Source organism: Hesperophylax consimilis, chromosome 18 (genome assembly GCF_061612785.1).
Source record: "Hesperophylax consimilis isolate HC1 chromosome 18, BYU_Hcon_1.0, whole genome shotgun sequence".
In the NCBI taxonomy this organism is placed as follows: Eukaryota; Metazoa; Arthropoda; class Insecta; order Trichoptera; family Limnephilidae; genus Hesperophylax; species Hesperophylax consimilis.
The window spans coordinates 25,159,257-25,182,263 of record NC_142853.1 but is presented as its reverse complement, the minus strand read 5'-3'; the positions used below and the strand labels follow the sequence as shown (position 1 = coordinate 25,182,263).

At 35.7% G+C, this 23,007-nt stretch overlaps 1 protein-coding gene across 1 annotated transcript in view; it reads right to left on the bottom strand.

Moving 5' to 3' along the window:
• Positions 1-23,007, bottom strand: part of Setd3 (SET domain containing 3) — a 71,919-nt gene that overhangs the window by 45,648 nt on the left and 3,264 nt on the right. Inside the window, exon 4 of the mRNA XM_089642457.1 lies at positions 20,535-20,674. Coding sequence (XP_089498583.1) covers positions 20,535-20,674 — 140 coding nt within the window. The remainder of the gene's footprint in view (positions 1-20,534; positions 20,675-23,007) is intronic.

Genomic DNA, 23,007 nt, shown 5'->3' with positions numbered 1-23,007 from the left:
ACTTATATATCATTCTATGGTCGAATCAATACTTAGATATGGAATTCGAACTTGGGGACACTCGAGTAATATTAATATTAAATACATTCAAAATTTACAAACTGCTATAATTAAAAAAATTGTTAAACCTAGCATTTACAAACAAAGAAACAACTTAAGATTGCTGTATGGCTCTGAGGGCCTACTTCCAATTAAAGGGCTTCTCTGGTTTATTATAATTATGGATAATGCGGGAGAAAATGCGCGCAAAAAGTCATTGATGCATAGTCACAAAACAAGATTTACTGAAAAAAAAGCCTAAAAATTCCACTAATATCAAATAAGTATGGTAGCAGAACACTTGACTATTTGAGACCTGTAATTTATAACAAATTTAACGAAAACTTTAACTTAAAAAATAATGAGGAACCCTGCCCTAAACTGACAAAAAAATGGTTAATAAATGAACAAAACGTTTATCTATCCTAAACATTATATTTGGTATTAATATTTTTACTTAAGCTAATGTGTATTATGTTATAACATTAAATGGTAGAACCTACAGACAAGCTGATTGTCACATCTTTGTGGGACTACCCATATCTTATATTGTATTAAATGTAATTATATTCAAATTAATAAATAAATAAAATAAAATAAAAAAAATCGATCATGAAATGTCAGTTAACATTAAATAAATAGTCAAAGTAAACGTTAAAAATTTCCTAATAAATTACTTATGTTTGATAATATTTTGAAGGTTCTGATAGGAAGTTATAGTTAAGCACTAAGAAGAGCACTTAAAATAACGTGTTTTTGGTTTGAAAATTTGATCGCTTAGAAATATTTTAGACGCTTTAATTAAATACTGCGAGTAGCCTTTGTCTTTGAAATAAGCAGTTTTTTGATTAAAGTCTTTTTATAAGCCCAGAAAAAAATAAAGCATCAGGCCTGTAAAATCTTCTCTAAAGATAAAAAAAATATTTGTGCCTGAACTTACATTGTGCAAAATAAAATAAAACAAACTTTAGAGCGATGTTTTTTTTTTAATAAATAGGCGACGAGTGTTAAGTGGGTATCGTCATCTACATGTGTTATTGTTAGCATCCAGATTACGATTGTTACACGTGCAAAAGGTATTGTCGAATCGACATTTAATAATGAACACCCAATAAGAAGTATCTGCAAGTATCTACAAAACAGAATAGCTCTACAATATAAAATAATAATATAATATAATAATAATATAATACAAAAATAAAAATTTAGGCGTATTAGATCTATCAAAAAATTTATATATAAAGATGCAAAAGTCGGTCATTTTGAATACATGTAGGATAACGAAAGATTTTTTAAATATTTATGTTGAGGGATCAGTAGGATTTATAGGCCCTGTTAGAAGTTCTACCGAGCCGAACCCTATGATATGAAAATATCTGGAGTCGGTGAATTATTTTCCCATTTGATCTCTGGTGAGTTGACGTGTTGTTCTTGTATTGTTTTGTATTTATTTTGCTTATATAATGCACTTGCATAATGTTGATTGACTAGATGATCATTTGTGGAAAATTGTGTGGAAGGGTTTAGTTTTTCCTATGCGGAAGATTTAACCCGGACATAAAATCGGAAGTGCAAATACACTTTTAAATGTAACAATAACCTCAATACTAACTACTCTGTGTATTCACCAATTCCAAGAATTCATCACCTTGCAAACAAATACTGTAAACTTATTGATATATTTGGTGTTAATAACTTTGTGAGTTTCAAAAGGCAACTAATTTTAGACCTATTTGCTAGTTATTAACGTGTATTATTTATTAGCTTTAAAAAAAGGTCTTGCTTTCATAATTTGATTTACTTCACCATATTATTTTCTAATTACCTTATGAGTAAATTATATTTAGCTATTTTATCCATGTACATGTTACACTTACATACATATACTGTCAACTTACTATGTAAAAGCCCGATAGGGCGTTAATAAATAATAAATAATAATAACATCTTTGTTAATAACGTTATGATTTTTATCAGCAAAACAACGTAAGGACGTCTTTAACCCTTGAAGTTTCGCGGTATAATCATGAAACACTGTGTACGTATATTATAATGAATAGAACAAATAATATGTAAGTACGAGTATTATTAAATTATCCGGGACCTGACGTTATCCGGGAAACGGACCCAAACCACTGACCTATCGCGGCAACCTACAGAGACCTATCAATTACCAATACGTATATAGATAAGCAGAGATGTGCAAAATGGGTACCCAAAACCATTTGAAATGCAAAATGGAAATGGGTCAAAACTTTTCCATTTGAAAATGCAAAATGGTTTTTAGAAAAGCATTTAAAATGCAAAATGCAAAATACCTATTTTCAAAATGCATTGAAAATGCAAAATGGTTTCTCAGGTCAAACAGTTAAAATAATTATAGAATTATTAAACAGTTTTGTCATTTAATAATGGACATCAATGTAGAACAAACATATTACATGATGGTAAATCAAAAAATGCAACGACTACAGATTATGAACCACAAAAAATTTGCGCGGGACAAATGTTGCCAACGTAAAAACATAGAAACTGCTATCTAAAATTTAATATTACAGCGTCATGGCCCCATGTTCAGTATTTGAATCAGTATTTTTTGTAATGGTATCACTCGATTGCCAGGGCTCCTACCAGGGAGCAACTTGACAAATGTAAATTATCTCTCATAGCGAGGTTGAGGACCGACTGATATTTGGGGGTTATGAAAAAAAGATGAGTGGAGATAGTAGGAAGAATGTTGCAAAAAAGCATTTAAAATGGAAAATGCATTGAGAAAAGCATTTATAATGCAAAATGCAAAATGGTTTTTAGAAAAGCATTTAAAATGCAAAATCGAAAATACCCATTTTGCATTTTGCATTTCCATTTGAAATAAAGCACATCTCTGTAGATAAGTATAGACTTCTATTTAATACTAGCTGTACCCCGCCAGGCGTTGCTGTGACTCAGCATTTCTGTACAGATAGAGAAACAATAGCGCGGCTTCGTGCGTTCCAACAGATGGCGCTGTTTTTTAAAAAAGCCTGTTTTTACATGTCACAGGTGACATCTATATATAATTGTATTCGAATACAAAGTTGTGTCAAAATTTTAAAGCAATCCATGAAGAACTTTCGGAGATTTAAGATTTTGAACAAACGAACATCAACATTTTTTATTTATACAGAAGATAGATTTAATCATTAGTACTGCACACAGACATAGGAATTAATAGACGAGAAGATAATGGCGAGGGGTAAATTCAACTGTTGAAGAACGAAGGGCGTAAGGCTGACTGTGATTCGTCAATAAATCAATCTGACAGTAAATAGGCATCTCGCATTATAATATCACCATTTACTTCTTAAAAGTAAAATCTGCTTTTGAATCAATAGACATTTTTACATGGGAGCGCAAATTACTCGCCACGTTATGAACTAATTTGCGAAGTCCAAATTCGGCAAAGTAAATTTCTTCTGTTTGCAGAGTCGTAGTTAGTTTCAGAGTATTTAGTTAAGACACTTTTACAAATGTTTCATAATTTACTTACCCCAGTAAACAACGATGAGCACACTTGAGAATCGCTACATTGTGATGTGATAGTATATGTTTCTAAAACTGATCCATATAATACGGTGTGAATAAGCTTAAAAGAAAGTAAAATAATGCTTACTTATGGAATGTAATACGACAATTGGGTTTATTCTCTTTTTCACATCTATTTTTACAAGTTTTCATATCACAAGTCAACATTTTGCCGTGTTATTTCGTAAAATGAACCGATGATGCCTCGACCATAGTTCGCACAAGAATGATGACGTCACGTTTTCAAATTTCACTTGAGGCCATACGCGAGCCCAGCCGGCTCCAATGGAACCGGTATGGGGAGTGGGGATAATACGCTTTTAATCACTTAGGGCAGGTCTACTAATATTCATATGTCTATGGTACTGCATCATGTTTGAACAACTAGATGTCATCTTAATTTATTGCAACAGCAGCGGGTTAGATACCGGTCGCGAAAATAACACTAAGTATAGATTATATTGCACGTGTAAAAAATCAGAAATGCACCATTTTTATTGTATTGCGCATGTAATGTTAAAAACATTGCTAAGAAGAATAAGTTACAGGGTATAAGATATTAAGATAACAGATCACTCTCTCACGCGTAAAATCAAGTAAATATAGATTAAGGCGATGCACTACGTCGTGTAATGTTTTAAATTTAGCCACTATCAATAACAACCCTTACGTAGATGGCGATAAGGTTTAAATTTCCGCTTAACACCATCCGCCTGTTTTGATTTATGCAAGAAAAAAACATGGCCAAAAAGTGCCTTTTATTTTATTTTGTGGATGTTCAGGCATAAATATTAATTTTTTTCCAGATTATTTTATAAATAACTTAATTTGCCATATTATACAGTAAAATTATAACCGAAAATGGGTTTGTAAGTAGGAGATTTTGAACTTTAAAGCAGTTTTCATAGGCCTTATGCATTATTTTTTTCTGGGCTTATAAAAAGACTTATCTAAAATAATACTCGATTGTTTCAAAGACCAAGATATATTCTACTCACAGTATTTAATTAAAGCATCTGAACATTTCTAGGCGACCAAATTTTCAAACCAAAAACACATGAATTTGCATTACTACGTATGGCATCGCCTTAAGACAATGCAACGTCCTCGAGCGTGAGATTTTGACACAATTATTACTGTTCACTACGAATCTTGTCGTCCTTCCTTCGCAAGCTCCATGTTTATCTGACATGCTTCAGGGTTTGCGCCATAACACCAGTGTGGACACCTACCCATGCTTTTTTTTACAATGTCAGTCCTCAATGACCTGCGCTCACCTTTAAATGGGTCCTTATTATCAACCTCTAAAGCTGCCAGTTCACGTTGGACATGGACCAACGGGTCGGGCATGGCAGGACCAACGTTGGCCGGCCAACCGATTACTGTCGGTTTTTCGTGAACACCTATAATATTTCGTGAATTTCTATAATACACATTGATCTTCTACTTAAAGTGTTTGTGGGCTGTGGTTATTTCGTAAGATCTTTTTGCGCCCCTGGGGTGGTAAACTGACTGTGGCGTAGCAAGCGTGGAAAGACGGGATGACGCTCTTGCACGGAATGACACTTCATTCATGCAGCCTCGTAACTCGTCGGATCTTTCCGCCCGGCCGCCAAAACTCTGTGCCGTATATTTACTTCTATTCACACTAAAATTGGCGATGGATCTATTCTAAATGAATTTATATTTTGTAATGCATTTTTGTGTATATTTTAATATCAAAAATATTAAGACTTCACTTCCCTCATGTCAATGTTTCACTGCTATTTTTTTATTAATAAAACATCTCCAAATAACTTAAAATCATCGTATTTACAGCTACCCGCGTTTCTATAACATTATTCATGCAAATTATTCAATAAATAACAAGTTACATTAATGCCTTGAGCGATTAATCTATTTACATTGGAAAGGCACGTTAATGGATGATTGAATGTGAGGCAGCCATTATTATAATGTTCGTGTGCGAGTTGCGAGTAGATCAGTAGATGAGTAGATCAGTAGTGAATAGATTAGTAGATGAGTAGATCAGTAATGAGTAGATCAGTAGATAAAGCAGTAGCAGAAGAATACCGGCGGATCAGCCATTCTTCAAATGACGGTGCATCATTTATATGTATTTATTTATACAGCTTCAACAGATTTTGAAGACACGTATTTGATTATAAAAAAGCACGGTAACCGGGCAACTAGTGTAGATGGGACCTACACATCATGGAAAAAAACTCACAAGTCTTAAGTATCAGTCATGTTAAGAAATGTGTAAGCTGTATATATGTCTTTAAAAAACTAAGTAATGTGGTATGTTTAGTATTGAAATAATTTTGGATAATACCTACCATTTTTCCCATCATATATTGTCATACCTACTATCCATTTCCTTCCTTAAAAACAGCCTTACCCACACTTGGAAAGAAGAAGATGATTTGTTGCATTGTAAATTGTCGCAAGTACAACATTCGTATTCGTGTCGTGTAGCAAGAAGGTGCAATCGTCGTGTCCTCGTCGTATTATTCACATGCTTTGTGGTCTGTTTGCAAATATCAAAATCATATTAAAGATTATCTCGTTTCAGAGGAAATTTCACCCCGTGAACAGTGCAAGATTCTTGGGAATTCAAGTTAGGCTGTTCCTTCATTTCACTTTTCCCGTGATTTTTCAAAACCAATTGAATGAGCTTTACACTGTCGTTTTTTTGTGGATTTGATTTACAGTTCATTTCCGTGTAATAGAACACGGAATATTGTTTGGTCCACACAGTAAAAAGGATATGAAAAAAGCCTTCTACGCATTATTGTGTCATTCACACACTAAACCTGAATACAATTCAAAAAGGAATCATAAAGACCATACTGAAAGTACCCACAAGATCGCCTTCAATTGAAATTTTCAATGGTTTTGAAGTACCAAATGTATAACGAATATAAGCCAAAATTATACTATTTTATTTTATTTGGTTTTACGCCCAGTCGGGCTTTTACATGAATTCTTAAACAGAAACCTAGTGAGCTATCGAAAATTATACACAAAAATTTTAAAGCGTGAAATAACAGTAAACTGATAAACTGGATATGAAACAATATTAGTAAAACATGTAACATAAAATAATATAGAAACTAGAACAACATGTAAGACAAATCACTAAAACTACATTACTAACACTACTTTAATTTGTAGGATTCAACATAGTGCTGCTGATATAGATTACACTTAAGGTTCGCGAGTTATTCAAAATAACACCTCTTATTGGAAAACCCAGTATAAAAAAACAAATCCACACGATACGTCGGAATACACTTCTTTACAGATATTATAAGATAGAAAGATACATAGATAGAAGATAGATGTATTCCTCAAGAGTTAGTTATTTCAGAAAATTTTACCATTTACAATATTAGCGTAACATACTTTAGCATCCGCTGGCGAAGTTGGGAAATGCGTCGGATACCCACACAGGCGTCGTGAGTTCAATGCCTTGGCAGGCTAAATCCTCCATCACGATACAAGAAGCATTATTATTATTGTTAAGAGGAAGCTACAAGCCAAAAATGTGTATATTGAATTCCGTAAGTCTAAACTTAAACTTTAGGGTATATATTATTATTTAGGGTATTTGTTGGTTTACCTTATATTGTAGGTAATAGGCATTAAAATAGCTTGACAAACGGAGTCTAGAAACGTTAGATTTCAAGCAAAAAAACAGTTTTTTATTTATTTTGTAAACAATTTTATAAGAAAGAAAAAAAGTTAATCAAGTGAAACTGTCACAGATAATTTTAGCTATAATAATGTATTTTTTAAAGTTGTTTCCATTACGCGTTCATACATTTCTATTGGAAAATATTTTTTTTTGTGATTTATATTTATATTTTTTATTGAGTAATTTATTTTTTTATTTGTATTCTACTCAAGCGAAGCGATAGTAAAACCTTCAATTTATCTGAAGCATATATTTTTGGTATTCATAATTTACACCAATTCGTTATAAAGATTAATCAAAATAGTGATTTAGCATTAAACTTCGCCTTAACATTGTTATTCGTAACCCGGGATTCTTTAACTAGAAAAATTATGTATGCATGAAATGAAAAAATTACTATGATAATAACATATAACGACAATATACAGTAAGTAGAAATATAATGTATTGTTGCAACCATAACAATCAAGATGCGTAGAAATGTTTATATAAATAATTTGTTTACGATATAAATGCTTATTGTTTTATGTAAATGTTTGTAGATACTATGTACAGATATGTATGTCAAGTTAACGTGAAATCTGTGGAGGTCAGAGCACGAGAACCGGATTGATTTTCACACGATAAACCGAGAAAGTATAGAAGTGAAATGAGAATCAAAATCCGGGTATAAGTATAAGCAGTAAACTAGAAATTATACGATAGTATATTTATATGAATTAAATAAGTTAGTTTTAGGCCCAGTTGTTTCGAAGAAATTCACGTGTGACAAAGTCATCAAATGGCCATTCAGCGATATTTTGTTTTTTGACAGTTGAAAGGTTCTCATTAAACGCCGATTCTAGATCCGTTTCAGCCTTTGAAAAAATTGTAAACAGCAGAAGAGAAAAACTATCATGTTGTTAATTTTGTCAGCTTATAATACTTTGATAGAAATCTGAAACGCAACCAGAATAGGCAAAGCCAAAATGGCGCTGAATGGCCATTTGATGACAATGTTACATTTGAATTTCTGAGAAACAACATAACCCAAGGATGGGTTGTTTCAAAGAGTGAACAATTCATCAAATTTCAAAATTAATTTTCAAGTTCTGTAAAAGATTTTTTAAAGTTCTGTTATTACTTTAGTTCTATCAAACAACTAGCCTATAATGATATAATAAGAAACTTGAATAGGACTTTCACAGAGCCCGAAAATGAACGTTGAAATTTGATGAATTGTTCAAATTCTGTGATATCATCCTAAGGACGGGTTGTTTCAGACATATAATAACAGAACTTGAATAGGACTTTCACAGAACCCGGAAATGAACGTTGAAATTTGATGAATTGTTCAAATTCTCCGAAACAATCCGTCCTTAGGATGATATCACAGAATTTGAACAATTCATCAAATTTCAACGTTCAAATCCAGGTTCTGTGAAAGTCCTATTCAAGTTCTGTTATTGTATCATTATAGGCTAGTAGCTTGAAAACACTGAAATAAAACAGAACTTGAAAAAATATTTCACAGAACTTGAAAATGAACTTTGAAATTTGATGAATTGTTCAAATTCTCCGAAACAACCCGTCCTTAGGATGATATCACAGAATTTGAACAATTCATCAAATTTCAACGTTCATTTCCAGATTCTGTGAAAGTCCTATTCAAGTTCTGTTATTGTATCATTATAGGCTAGTAGCTTGACAACACTGAAATAAAACAGAACTTGAAAAAATATTTCACAGAACTTGAAAATGAACTTTGAAATTTGATGAATTGTTCAAATTCTCCGAAACAACCCGTCCTAAGTATTCAAATTCGGTTATCATCCAAGTACTGTGAAACAGCCGGCCTGTGATAATGAAATAATATTAGAACTTGAATAGAACTATACATTTGATGAATTGTTCAAATTTTGTGAGACAACCCGTTCTTGGTGTTGTGGTATAATGAAAGCGAAGGCCATCAGACGGAGAATGGTAAACATTAGGGGTGGTGACACGATATCAGCGCCACCTGACCGGGGCCAGTGCGCCAGGAACAGCGTGCGCCAACAGCCACCAGCCACCAGCACGCAGACCGCCGCACTCAATCGTAGCCAACTTTCCCGGACCGCGTTCATGTTCATTCTTCATACCTTCACAGTCTCGAGGCGTTCAACGCTCAGAGTATTGAGAGCTCGGACCAACCGCCTGTCAACTAACTGCCTGTGATCGTCGGGCTGCGGGGCATCTGTATACGTCACTTTTTATCCAAACACTTGCACTGCACCAACATGCACTATGACTTATTTATCCAAGTGGAGAGCATTTGTTACTAAATAATGCATCTTGCTGTAAAAGGTAAAACGACTCAAGCCACAAAATGAAAACTTTACAGGATACGATAAAAAACAGAGATATACGAATATTTACGCATTCGTAAAACTAATTAAAAATCTTGAAACGTATTTATAACATAGCTATTTTTTTTTTCAAAATGTTGATGTAAAATATTGTACTTCATTTATAATTATTAAGAGACATTTGTTTGGGGTTGAGTAATTTCATCGATGATTTTCTTGAGGAAATGTCTTAATCAGTGTTGCACTTTGAAGACTGTTCTATATGAAACCACTGAAAACTAACATTCTCAAAAGATGTGGCTTGAAGTGAAGCTTGAAGCAATTTACAGTATTTTATCTTGGGTCACGAACACAGACTAATATTAGACTACATCAATGGTCACGAATCAATGTGTAGGTTGACATGAAGCTTGAAGCAATTTACTGTATTTTATCTTGGGTCACGAATCAATGTGTGGCTTGAAGTGAAGCTTGAAGCAATTTACAGTATTTTATCTTGGGTCACGAATCAAAGTGTGGCTTGAAGTGAAGCTTGAAGCAATTTACAGTATTTTATCTTGGGTCACGAACACAGACTAATATTAGACTACATCAATGGTCACGAATCAATGTGTAGGTTGACATGAAGCTTGAAGCAATTTACTGTATTTTATCTTGGGTCACGAATCAATGTGTGGCTTGAAGTGAAGCTTGAAGCAATTTACAGTATTTTATCTTGGGTCACGAATCAAAGTGTGGCTTGAAGTGAAGCTTGAAGCAATTTACAGTATTTTATCTTGGGTCACGAACACAGACTAATATTAGACTACATCAATGGTCACGAATCAATGTGTAGGTTGACATGAAGCTTGAAGCAATTTACTGTATTTTATCTTGGGTCACGAATCAATGTGTGGCTTGAAGTGAAGCTTGAAGCAATTTACAGTATTTTATCTTGGGTCACGAATCAAAGTGTGGCTTGAAGTGAAGCTTGAAGCAATTTACAGTATTTTATCTTGGGTCACGAACACAGACTAATATTAGACTACATCAATGGTCACGAATCAATGTGTAGGTTGACATGAAGCTTGAAGCAATTTACTGTATTTTATCTTGGGTCACGAATCAATGTGTGGCTTGAAGTGAAGCTTGAAGCAATTTACAGTATTTTATCTTGGGTCACGAATCAAAGTGTGGCTTGAAGTGAAGCTTGAAGCAATTTACAGTATTTTATCTTGGGTCACGAACACAGACTAATATTAGACTACATCAATGGTCACGAATCAATGTGTAGGTTGACATGAAGCTTGAAGCAATTTACTGTATTTTATCTTGGGTCACGAATCAATGTGTGGCTTGAAGTGAAGCTTGAAGCAATTTACAGTATTTTATCTTGGGTCACGATCAAAGTGTGGCTTGAAGTGAAGCTTGAAGCAATTTACAGTATTTTATCTTGGGTCACGAACACAGACTAATATTAGACTACATCAATGGTCACGAATCAATGTGTAGGTTGACATGAAGCCTGAAGCAATTTACTGTATTTTATCTTGGGTCACGAATCAATGTGTGGCTTGAAGTGAAGCTTGAAGCAATTTTCAATATTTTATCTTGGGTCACGAATCAATGTGTGGCTTGAAGTGAAGCTTGAAGCAATTTACAGTATTTTATCTTGGGTCACGAATCAATGTGTGGCTTGAAGTGAAGCTTGAAGCAATTTACAGTATTTTATCTTGGGTCACGAACACAGACTAATATTAGACTACATCAATGGTCACGAATCAATGTGTAGGTTGACATGAAGCTTGAAGCAATTTACTGTATTTTATCTTGGGTCACGAATCAATGTGTGGCTTGAAGTGAAGCTTGAAGCAATTTACAGTATTTTATCTTGGGTCACGAATAAATGTGTGGCTTGAAGTGAAGCTTGAAGCAATTTACAGTATTTTATCTTGGGTCACGAACACAGACTAATATTAGACTACATCAATGGTCACGAATCAATGTGTAGGTTGACATGAAGCTTGAAGCAATTTACTGTATTTTATCTTGGGTCACGAATCAATGTGTGGCTTGAAGTGAAGCTTGAAGCAATTTTCAGTATTCTATCTTGGGTCACGAATCAATGTGTAGGTTGACATGAAGCTTGAAGCAATTTACTGTATTTTATCTTGGGTCACGAATCAATGTGTGGCTTGAAGTGAAGCTTGAAGCAATTTGCAGTATTTTATCTTGGGTCACGAATCAATGTGTGGCTTGAAGTGAAGCTTGAAGCAATTTACAGTATTTTATCTTGGGTCACGAACACAGACTAATATTAGACTACATCAATGGTCACGAATCAATGTGTAGGTTGACATGAAGCTTGAAGCAATTTACTGTATTTTATCTTGGGTCACGAATCAATGTGTGGCTTGAAGTGAAGCTTGAAGCAATTTTCAGTATTTTATCTTGGGTCACGAATCAATGTGTGGCTTGAAGTGAAGCTTGAAGCAATTTACAGTATTTTATCTTGGGTCACGAACACAGACTAATATTAGACTACATCAATGGTCACGAATCAATGTGTAGGTTGACATGAAGCTTGAAGCAATTTACTGTATTTTATCTTGGGTCACGAATCAATGTGTGGCTTGAAGTGAAGCTTGAAGCAATTTTCAGTATTTTATCTTGGGTCACGAATCAATGTGTGGCTTGAAGTGAAGCTTGAAGCAATTTACAGTATTTTATCTTGGGTCACGAATCAATGTGTGGCTTGAAGTGAAGCTTGAAGCAATTTACAGTATTTTATCTTGGGTCACGAATCAATGTGTGGCTTGAAGTGAAGCTTGAAGCAATTTACAGTATTTTATCTTGGGTCACGAATCAATGTGTGGCTTGAAGTGAAGCTTGAAGCAATTTACAGTATTTTATCTTGGGTCACGAATCAATGTGTGGCTTGAAGTGAAGCTTAAAGCAATTTAGTAGGCAAAATAATCTACTTCTCACAGAATTTCGTGATTTGACCTTAATTGTAGAAAAAAATTCACCTTTGCAGCTATGTTTGGTGCGTTTTAAAGGTTTCCGTTTTATAAAACACCAAAAGTTTTCTTGACTAAATTCTGTATGACTTTCAGAACGTTAAAAATCAACAACATTATATTGATTTGGCCTTGAACCTAGCAAATTTATTGCTTGCGGCGCATTCATTTAGTTTTCTATGGTTGTTTTATTAAAAAAAACAACTATCTTAGAAAATATAAAAGAGGTTTGTGTCACCGCTGACTGCATAGTTAACCATGCCAAGCTGTACGTACCCCACCTCCTGCGGCCCGCGAACATATGTAGATGCGGGGTAGAGAGCTGGTAATCTCTCGTGCTCACATATTAGATATCTCTAATGGAAGAAGGTTACGAGATTAAGAAGATCGCGACCATCGCTAGCTGCATTACTAACTATAATATTTTGATATTTTTTTAAAATTTAGTCATATTTATATATTTATGAACCGTTATTGCTTGTTTCGAGATAATTTAACCCTTTCATACCGCTTGTATATTTGAAAATACATAGATTTCAGATTTTTACTCACCACCTAGAGCGAATAATAAAAAACCAAAGTTTTTTTTATTATAATACCTACATATATTTTTATTACGAGGTATATTTTAAAATACATAATTTAATATTTTTTTGGTATGACTGAGGATTGAACCTTCTTCCCCATGGGCTGAAACTAAATTGCTGTGAACTTTTAAAATGTCTTTTAAAACTTTTTTTGTTTGACTGAGGATTGAACCATCCTCCCCAGGAACCGGAGTCAACAACGCTAATACCTATTTCAAATTCTAATTGAACAGTACCGACATTTATTTCGTATAATAACTACTGTAAATTTTTATTTACTAAATATAATGTCATCCAATTTCAGAAAAAAACGAGCGTGCGCGCGTGAGTTTGCATAAGTGCCACGAAAAGTTGATAGAATGCAATGTCAGCGACAACGAGTCTATCTGTCGAGTTTCAGCTCGATTGGATGACGGGAAGTGGGTTAATTTCCACTTCATTCATTCATTCCATCAAGAAAACAAAATAAAAATTAAAAAAACAAGCATTTAAAATGTGCGCTTTTCGTTTTGGATTGCTGGTGCTATTTTTTATTGAATGTTAACTACTTGTTCAGGCAGTGGCCATTTGTATATTTTTAATGGTGATTTTTTAATTTAATCTCGACCGATTTTTTTTCTTGTTTTTTATTTTTATTTATTGTGATATAAGTTTTGAAGATATTTTATCAATTTTTCATGTTCATGTATGTTTTTTAAATTCAATAAAATGTTATACTTTTGGTATACAAAGTACGATTTGTCATTTTATGCGATACTTGTCGTCTGAGACATTCAAATGAAAGTAGAAATAATTTCCAAGTTATTGAAAAAAAAACAACAACTACAAAAAACACCAAAGATTTTTTTAAAATCTATCGATTAATCAAGCATAAAATATGTTGTTGGTACAACTGCCAGTTTTAATCCAGGTCTGAAAGGGTTCATTGTTTATGAAAGTAGGCACAGAATGCATATATATTAAAAACGATTAATTTTTTAAGATGCCAGATCGACCAGATCGTAAGCCTTCAAAGACGGTTTGGAAGGTAGATATGTAAATACCAATGTTAGAGGGAGCGCGCTAATATTAAAAAAACGATATTGTGAAAATATTTAATAAAACACGACTCGTTTGAAATAGAGCACAAATCTCTCGACAAATGCTTTAGTTGCATTCAAAGATTTACTGTGAATTTTTCATGCCTATAACATATTAAATATCAGAAAAAAATGTTTTTAATAATTTTCGTAGCTTACTTTGAGATTTTTTTTAATCGAGGGAATTTCATATAATTAACGCTTCGACATAACGAATGTATAAATATTATCTTAAAAATAACTTCTTTTTTTGTTACTTAAAAACTTATGGAGTTAACGAGAAACTTAACATAATCGGTAAAAATTGGGTACGCGGGGGCTTAGAAAAAAAACACTTTTAGCAACTTATGTAATGTTTATGTTAACCCCTCAGGCCTCCAGCATATTGCGTTGAAGGTTAATGCAAATTTCTAGCACCATTTAGATCAAATTTCTCACAATAACATTATTAAGGAAGACACAAAGATTACTATGAGACTTGTGTGAGCTATTCCCAAAAGCCTGAAAGGTTAAATAATGATATACATTGAAACAATTTTAAACTAATAAATAAGTGGAAAAAAGTTTTAAATATTAGTCAAAAATAATTAAATATAATAAGTTCTTATATATTATAAATGAGACTCGTAGCTCCCTTACCAGGCATAAGGGCTCCTCTTCTGTGATAAGACGACCAAGAATGCCCTTATATGTAATTTTTTGAAAAACGTCGAATGCGTAAAACTTACTGTAATTCATATTTTATTTATTAATATAAAAATACTAAATACAAAAAATTGTTGCTTTCAGGAATGGAAAGCGGTGGGCCAGTTCACCCCTTCGCTGCCCTCGGATGGGGTGGGGTTAGGGGAGGTTGAAGCGTTGGGGGAGGTGGTGGGGGAAGGGGAGCAGGCTCCTCGCCGACGCAGAGGCCGCAGGAGGAAGGGCGGTGGACGGCGTGGGGGGCGGCGCAGGAAGCAGAGGCCCTACCTACCCGTGCTGGACACCAACACGGAACTGCCGCAGGACACGCAGGAGGGGGGCATGGAGCGCTACGGCCCCGACCTCAACACGGAGAGCTTTCCCGGGGGCCAATTCGACCAGGATGGCAACGTAGAAGACGGCTACAGCGTTGCTCCCTTCCTGGAAGATGATGTCCCGCTGGAACCGCTCACGGCACAGACCGAGGACCAGGGGCCCCCACACAAAGATAAGTCCTACAGGAGGCCGTATTCCCGGGCTAAGAAACAGGTGGGTTCGACGCTATTCATTTTAATCTTCCTGTCCAACGAGATATGAGATATAAGACTTGATATATACCCATGTTTCAGGAAAGCCAGGATGAAGAAATGGATGCGGGAGGACTGGCCGACATCAAGACTCTCCTGAAGCAGTCAGGCGGGTTGAGCCTCAGCGAGGTACTGCAGAAGAGAAACTTGTCCCTGGCAGACTTCTTGACCGGCGCCCACCCGGCGCAGGACATCCTCGAACCCTCGGAGATAATGACTGATCATGAAGAACAATCGCGAGATAGCGACGGATACGAAGATAAGCCGAGGAGAAGATTACCATCTACAAACAAATCGTTCAGAGAAAGAGTGGCCGAGGCGGAGAACGAAGAAGAAGATTCTCGAGGACAGAATAACATCCCGGTGCAGAGAGAGGTCCTCCCAAGGAGACGGCTGCCCGCTACCAGGAGGACCAAGTACAGCACGACGGTACAATATAGTATGTTCTCCACCACGGAGAGGATCAGCTTCTCCCCAAGCCACCCGAGAAAGTCGGTGAGCGACAACATCATCAAGCGTCGGTTGGAGGAGCCCACTGCCGGTGATGAAACCACGCAGATTCCCACAGATTTTAAAAACTTGATAGACTTTGATGACGAAATCTCAATAACCACAACATTCCCTCCTTCAACCAAATCGAGCAGATTATCGCTAAAACCGAGATTGCGCTTGCCCACAATTAAAGCTGTGCCGCGGAGAATCTTAAAACCCGATATCCCAGAACGTGCAAACATCAGTGACACCAAATCAAATAGATCGAGGAAGCCAAATATTCCCGCGCGAGCTATTCCCATTGAAGTGAAAGATTTGTATGGCATTTCGAATATGAATTCAACGGTAAAAACTATGCCTAAAGAGAAGAACGACACGACCAAGACTCGACGAGTATACGCGACCACCCAGGCCTCTAGCAGCAGCAGCCAGGCATCTCGCCTCACGAGGACCAAGCTGCTGAACGTGGCTGCCACCACCACCACCACAGAGCTCCCCGCCTCGGGACCCAGCGCCAAGGAGGAGATCCTGGAGTTCCTTACTGATACTAAAGGTACCTTACACTTTTAAATGCAGGCAGATCAATTAAATCCGTAATAGATTCATCCAAGCGACACTGAGGCCTTGGTATGAGGCAAAAATTCTGAAAGCTTATGGAGGTTCATACAACAAGTGGGTTCATTGTCACCATTCACCATCTAATTATGTATTCATGCCAATTGCTCGCTCACATAGTTTAGCGAATATACAAATGATGTCGACATTTTGAACATAAATTCAATGATTACCTAAACAATTTTATTTATATCATAATATTATCTCTTCAGTTCGATTAATATCTTATCATTATTCTTTTTTAATTTTATCCAAAAGTCCATTGATAAATAAAAGGTTTATATTATTAATAACTATTTGTTACAGGTGGAGAGCGACTGACTCGAGTGCTAGCAGAGAGGAACATGAGCCTAGGGGAGCTGGTAGCCCAAAGAGAGCGGGGGTCGAGTCAACTTCACCTGGCCGACATCTTCCCCAACTCCTCGCTCAGCCCTTCCGCCCCCGAGCCTTTCCTTTCCAAGTCCATGATAGCGCCCATCTCCCGAGAGATCTACCCGCTCAAGGCTTTACTGGAGGGAAACATGGGGAAAGCCCCCGCCGTCTCTTCCGAGGACAACTACCCGCCATCCTCGTTTGTAGACCTCAATAAGAACTCGGGGAGCGAAGAACACCTGGGAATAGTAACACTGTTTGACAAATTTTCCGAATTTGGGGGACTTCCCAAAGTGCTGGATCCGAAGGACATTAAGAAAGATTCCGACGGTTCGAGTTACTTCACTTCGGTCATCAGCGTGAAGCCGACCGACGAGGTGTACCGCGAGAGCAGGGGCGGCTTCCAGAACAGCCACAAGCAAGTTTCGCCGGTGTTCTCCAGTCTGCCCACCTACATCAAGACAGAAGATATCCTGGAGGCGCGCGTGGTGCCGGACTGGGACCCGCCGCACCACGAGCACAGCATGTTCCTGCCCGACACGGCCCCAGCGTATGGTGCGGCAGAGGCGGATGCGGAGGAGCGTCTGATCGTGGTGGCGGGAAACGCGGGGAGCGGGGCCAGTGGGGCAGAACAGGGAGGCGGGGACGAAGAGGGGCTGTACGGCCGGCTGCCTGTGGCGGTTCGCTCCGCCATCATGGTCAGCTCGTGCATCGCGGGCACCTCTCTGCTTGTGTTCCTCACCATACTGGTGGCGTGCCGTTTGCGCCAGCGCCGCCGCACCATGCACTACTCCTCCGAGGGACGGCCCAGCCAGTTGGCCAGCTCCCGCAGCATCAGCCCCATCCTGCTAGGGGCCGGCTCCTCGTGGGACTCCCAGCGGCGCAACAGCAAGCCCTTCCAGTGAATGTACCTTTCTATTTGTTGTGATTTCTTTTCTTATGTGCAATATTTACATCAAAGATAAACAATATTATAATAATAATTAGTGAATAAGTATGTACATTCGGCTTAAAACTAAGTGATTTATTAAATAATATTTAACTGAAGAAATAATTATATTAAGGGAATAACTTGTTCAAATAGTTATATTTATCATTATGTAACAGGCAACGCAGAGCAGTCTTTTGAGACTAAAGAATATTCATAGAGCGGGTACCGGATTCTTTTTGTGCATGGCTCTTATAAGAATTGTGTTATTATTAGTGTTTTATAATAACTAATTAAATTATTTGTCATTTTGAAGCATTCCAACGATCAAAATGTATGTTAAGTTTTAAATTAAAATATTCATAATTGTGTTTCTCACTGTGCCTCATTCCAACACTTTCATATTGCAGATCAAGATCAATTTTTATGGCCAAGGAGACACGCTTGGTGACAATATTTCTAACAAACTATTGCAAGGAATTTGGAGAAATAGGAAATAATCTTGCATGATAAATACCCACCCCTTTTTCATTCTTGTTAATCTTTTTTTATTATTTGTTAAAATCTAATCAATAACCATAATAAATCTGCTGATGAGATTTCCAGCTTTTTGTGAAAAATACAAAGTAAACCAATTTCAACGATGAATTAATTCATTTGGTGACAGCCGGCCTCTACCGCCATAATGGCCGTGAGTGACAGTGGGAAGGCCTTTCTTCTGTCTTCAATTTAAAGCTCAATTAGATTCTTATTTGGAGAGAAGAAAGGAAAACTTGTTTTTAAATATAAAGCAACTCAATTACTGTTAAACTAATAGTGAAATCGGATTTGAGCGCATCAGCAAATTGTTTTGCTGCATAGATGATGGCTGTCGATAACTGTAAAGTTACTTTTGTTGTTTTCAAATTGAATAATGCGGACAGACTACTGTTCAAATCTTTTTTGCACTTGGAAGTCATATTTTGACAAAATGTAACAATTATGTGGTCAACTTCGAACAGTTTGTAGCTTTTTCATTGGATTTTATTTCAATTCTCTTAATTTTTAGATGGGGACTTAAGACTAAGAACTTTTTTGCCTTTTGAAAGTGGCAAAGCTATGTACTCTTGAGATTTTCATCGTATTCAGTGTTTGCAATAAGAAGGTGCAGATTTCATTTATTGGTTTTATTATTTTTCAAAAACTTTGAAGCCATTTTGGATTAATTTAAATATACATGAAATAAAAAAACATGCGGCGATGCACACCGACTTGGGGCACGGCAGAGTTGCCGTGTGTTTTGAGCACAGGCAAGCTGTCTGCTGTATTCGACTTTAGTTGCTTGAGATTTTGTTCATATCTTACATTTCTTTCATATTACATACACTTCCGGAGGGAAAGGGTACTTCTACTTTTTACGCCGGTCCTACTTGAATGGCGGAAAAGGCGTAGCTGTCCGATAATTTAACATAAATATTTTATATCAAGCTCTTTGTAAGGGTCCCGACCAATAGCAGCTAGCTTTAATGAGTGGAGGAGAAACACACTCCCTGAATTTCTGCCAATCTAAAAATTCCCAAACGCCGAACAATATACTAAATTTCCACACACCTCGTCACAAATAAACTCACAAAACTCGATTCGGTTATAACATAACACATAGGTACAGGTGCCTATACAATGCATGCTGCGTACTGAACAAAACCAGAGCGTTTTGTACCTATATTCAGAACATGGTTTGCAGCAGTGGTTCATTTAGCATATTGTTCAAAGAATTTTACAAGAATGTTCGCATATATTGTCAGCCAGTCAAAACCGTGGGTAGGTACATTGCATTGCAAAATTATCAGCCCAGGGAGAACGCCGTACGAAATTTTTCCACCCATCACACATCAAAAGGAACGGTTTGTCAGTAGCATTTTAACGGGGACATGTTTGTGTCACAGTGTTGTCAACATGTCTCTAATTTAACATCTACTGTTTTTCATTCAATGTCCCGCCACCAAAAGACTCATGACCAAAGACAGCATTCTACAAACACCAACATAACAACCCAGAGACATGTTTAGACTGGTTAATAGGAAGAATTAAAAATGATTTCTATTATTAACGTGAATTTGATTTAAAAAAACAAAGCGCTGAATTAGGCCTATTATATAATATGTATTACAGGAGTGCATGTCAAAAACAAAAACCTATAAGTTAGCTATCCAATGAAAAACTCTGAATTTTGACAGTTGAGTACTGCTGGCTGAGTGGATACCTGTGGTGTTTTCATTTGATATCTTGAACTTGATGCACGCCGTTGTGTTGTAGAGATTTGGCAGATTTTAATATATTGTTTATCCGATATACAACCACTCGGGACTATACTGAAATTCTACAGAGCCAAGTGTGAACTCCAGTAGCCTAATATGTGGTACCGATATCAAGTCTTGAGGGTGTAGACATAAAATAAAATATGTAAGTATATAAAACTGGTATATAGTACACAGTATATAGAACTGCAAACCTATTACAAAAAATTAAAAAGAAACATTTAATGTGCATATTCCCTTGTATTAAGTAGAGACAAAGAGACTGACCTGTATTGGTTGTAGGTGAAGTGGTCTCTCATCTGAAGAGCCACAGGTTCGTCAGAGGTCTGCAGCATCTTGTGAAAGTAGGCAAACTGGCGCGCTATGTTGATGCACAGCTTCACCGCCCCCTGCCACACCCCCGAGCCCTGAACAAACGAACAAACAACGTTTTTACTAAATACTTCATTTACTAATTATAAAAACTTCTGTCCAACTTGTCTCATATCACGAAAATTAAAATTAAGTGTTGAACATAAACATGTTGTCTTATAGATAATACCTACGATAAATAAACATGCACACAAACAATTATATGCATTAAACAATCTATATTAACCCCTCCGACTTTTCGCGAACTTGAAGCTAAGATGTCTTTATCGAAATGTCAATTTCACGAAAACGTTGTGTTATTACCGCCTCACAATCAAAGCTCTATAAATGAAACATTACTGAACGGAGCCGAATAGTAAAAACTGTTTTAGAAAGGTTACAAAATAGGCTTTCAAATTGTTGTATCATAAATAAATATTAACATTTGTAAATATTTAAATTTAGAATGGAAACATGAAAAAATTGTAAAAATGACTCACCTGTAATGTTTTATGTAAAAACGATACTAAAATCACGGATAATGTAAAAAAAAAACACTTATTTCATCGTACAAATGTACAATAAACAATTCTGTCACTTCACTTTTTGACCATTTCATACAAAATATATTTTTAAAAAAACAATTAAACTTGCGAGGCGGGTCGGCACGTCAAACGGCTTTCTTGGCGTCGTTTTACGATTTGGCGGGTAAAATTTGCTTCCACTGAGTAGGTCTTTTTACGGGTTTCTATGGATAACTTTGAATAGAGATGTGAAGCTTCATTCAATACGAATATTCTACTTTTTGTTTTAGGGATGTCACTAGAAGAATAACGGAGTTATGACGATTTTTGTGGAAACACACGCGTTGACGTGTAAACACGCTTATTGTACTTGACTGCTATCGTTATTTTATCGTGTATATCTGCTTACGTTGCTGACCGGTTAATTATGTTTATATTTTAATCTCAATGTTAAATATTTTTAATTTTTGTTTGTATCTTTTTAAATATACATATACTTTTTCTTTATTTTTCAGTTTACTATTAATTTTAATATATTTGTTTTTAGTTTTATTTCATGTGTGATTCATACTTGCATACTTATGTTTCTATAAAATAGTATTTTTTAGTTCTTTTAAGTTATTTTTATTATTATTTCATGTATGATTCATACTTGCAAACTTATTTTTCTATAAAATAGTATTTTTTAGTTCTTTTAAGTTATTTTTATTATTATTTCATGTATGATTCATACTTGCATACTTATTTTTCTATAAAATAGTATTTTTTAGTTCTTTTATGTTATTTTTATTATTATTTCATGTATAACTACCACAACACGGGCATTAGCCTAGTATGGTAGTTAAAAAAAATGTCTAAAAATGTAACATGTAAACATTTTTTAAATAATAAAAAAAAATAAAATAAACAAAACTAAATACTAAAAGTTACTACAAGATAACCATAATGATTATTTAAGCTGTACAGGCTTCTTGATAAATTTAAAGTAGCACAACATTTTTTAAAGTAATAGTTCACATACAATAGAACAAAAATCGAATCATCGTTATAATGTTCTAGCGCAGACCCATGAAAAATCACAGGATATAAAAATATTTAAACCAACCCATAAAAAGATATTTTTTTACTACAATACATCTATGTTGCGCCATCATTTCATCCGATTTCAGAAAAATGCGTGTGCGTGCGTGAATGCCAAAATAAGTTGATATAATGCATTGTCATTGACTACGAGTCTGTCTGCGGAGTTTCAGCTCGATCGGATATATTAAATCTAAAAGTAAGTTTCAAATTTTGCAACTACACTGACCATTGCCCCACCCGACGGCCATTTGACGGCCGGCATAGTCCAGTGGTAACGCATTGGACTGCCATTCCAAAGGTCGCGGGTTCAAACCCGGCGTGCGCAAATAAATTTTATTTGATTAATTTGTGTTATTTCACAATTAATTAATTAAAATAATATATAGTATATTTGCGGCACGTTCCAGAGTGGAAGATACTACCAGTATCGCCCTGGTGTAAGACCACCATTCAGAATTGAAACGTTGCTCCAAATGGCTTTAGCCGTGTTTAGTGACTAGATCTGAATAGCCAGGTACTTCCCCACCTTCCTCTTTCCCTTCCCCACTTACCTTCAGCCTCAAAACATTCCCCAATTGGGGATGCCATAGTCTCACTGGCTCCAGACGGGAGCAGTTGGGACTATTGTGAGGTATTCACTATAAAAAAAAATAAAAATAAAAAAAAAAAAACCAACTATTTCAAGAATGGCGGCATAAATTCATTATATACTGAAGATATAAGAATTAAGTATTTTTTTAATTTTAGAATGTTACGTACATCACAATGGAATTATATTATAG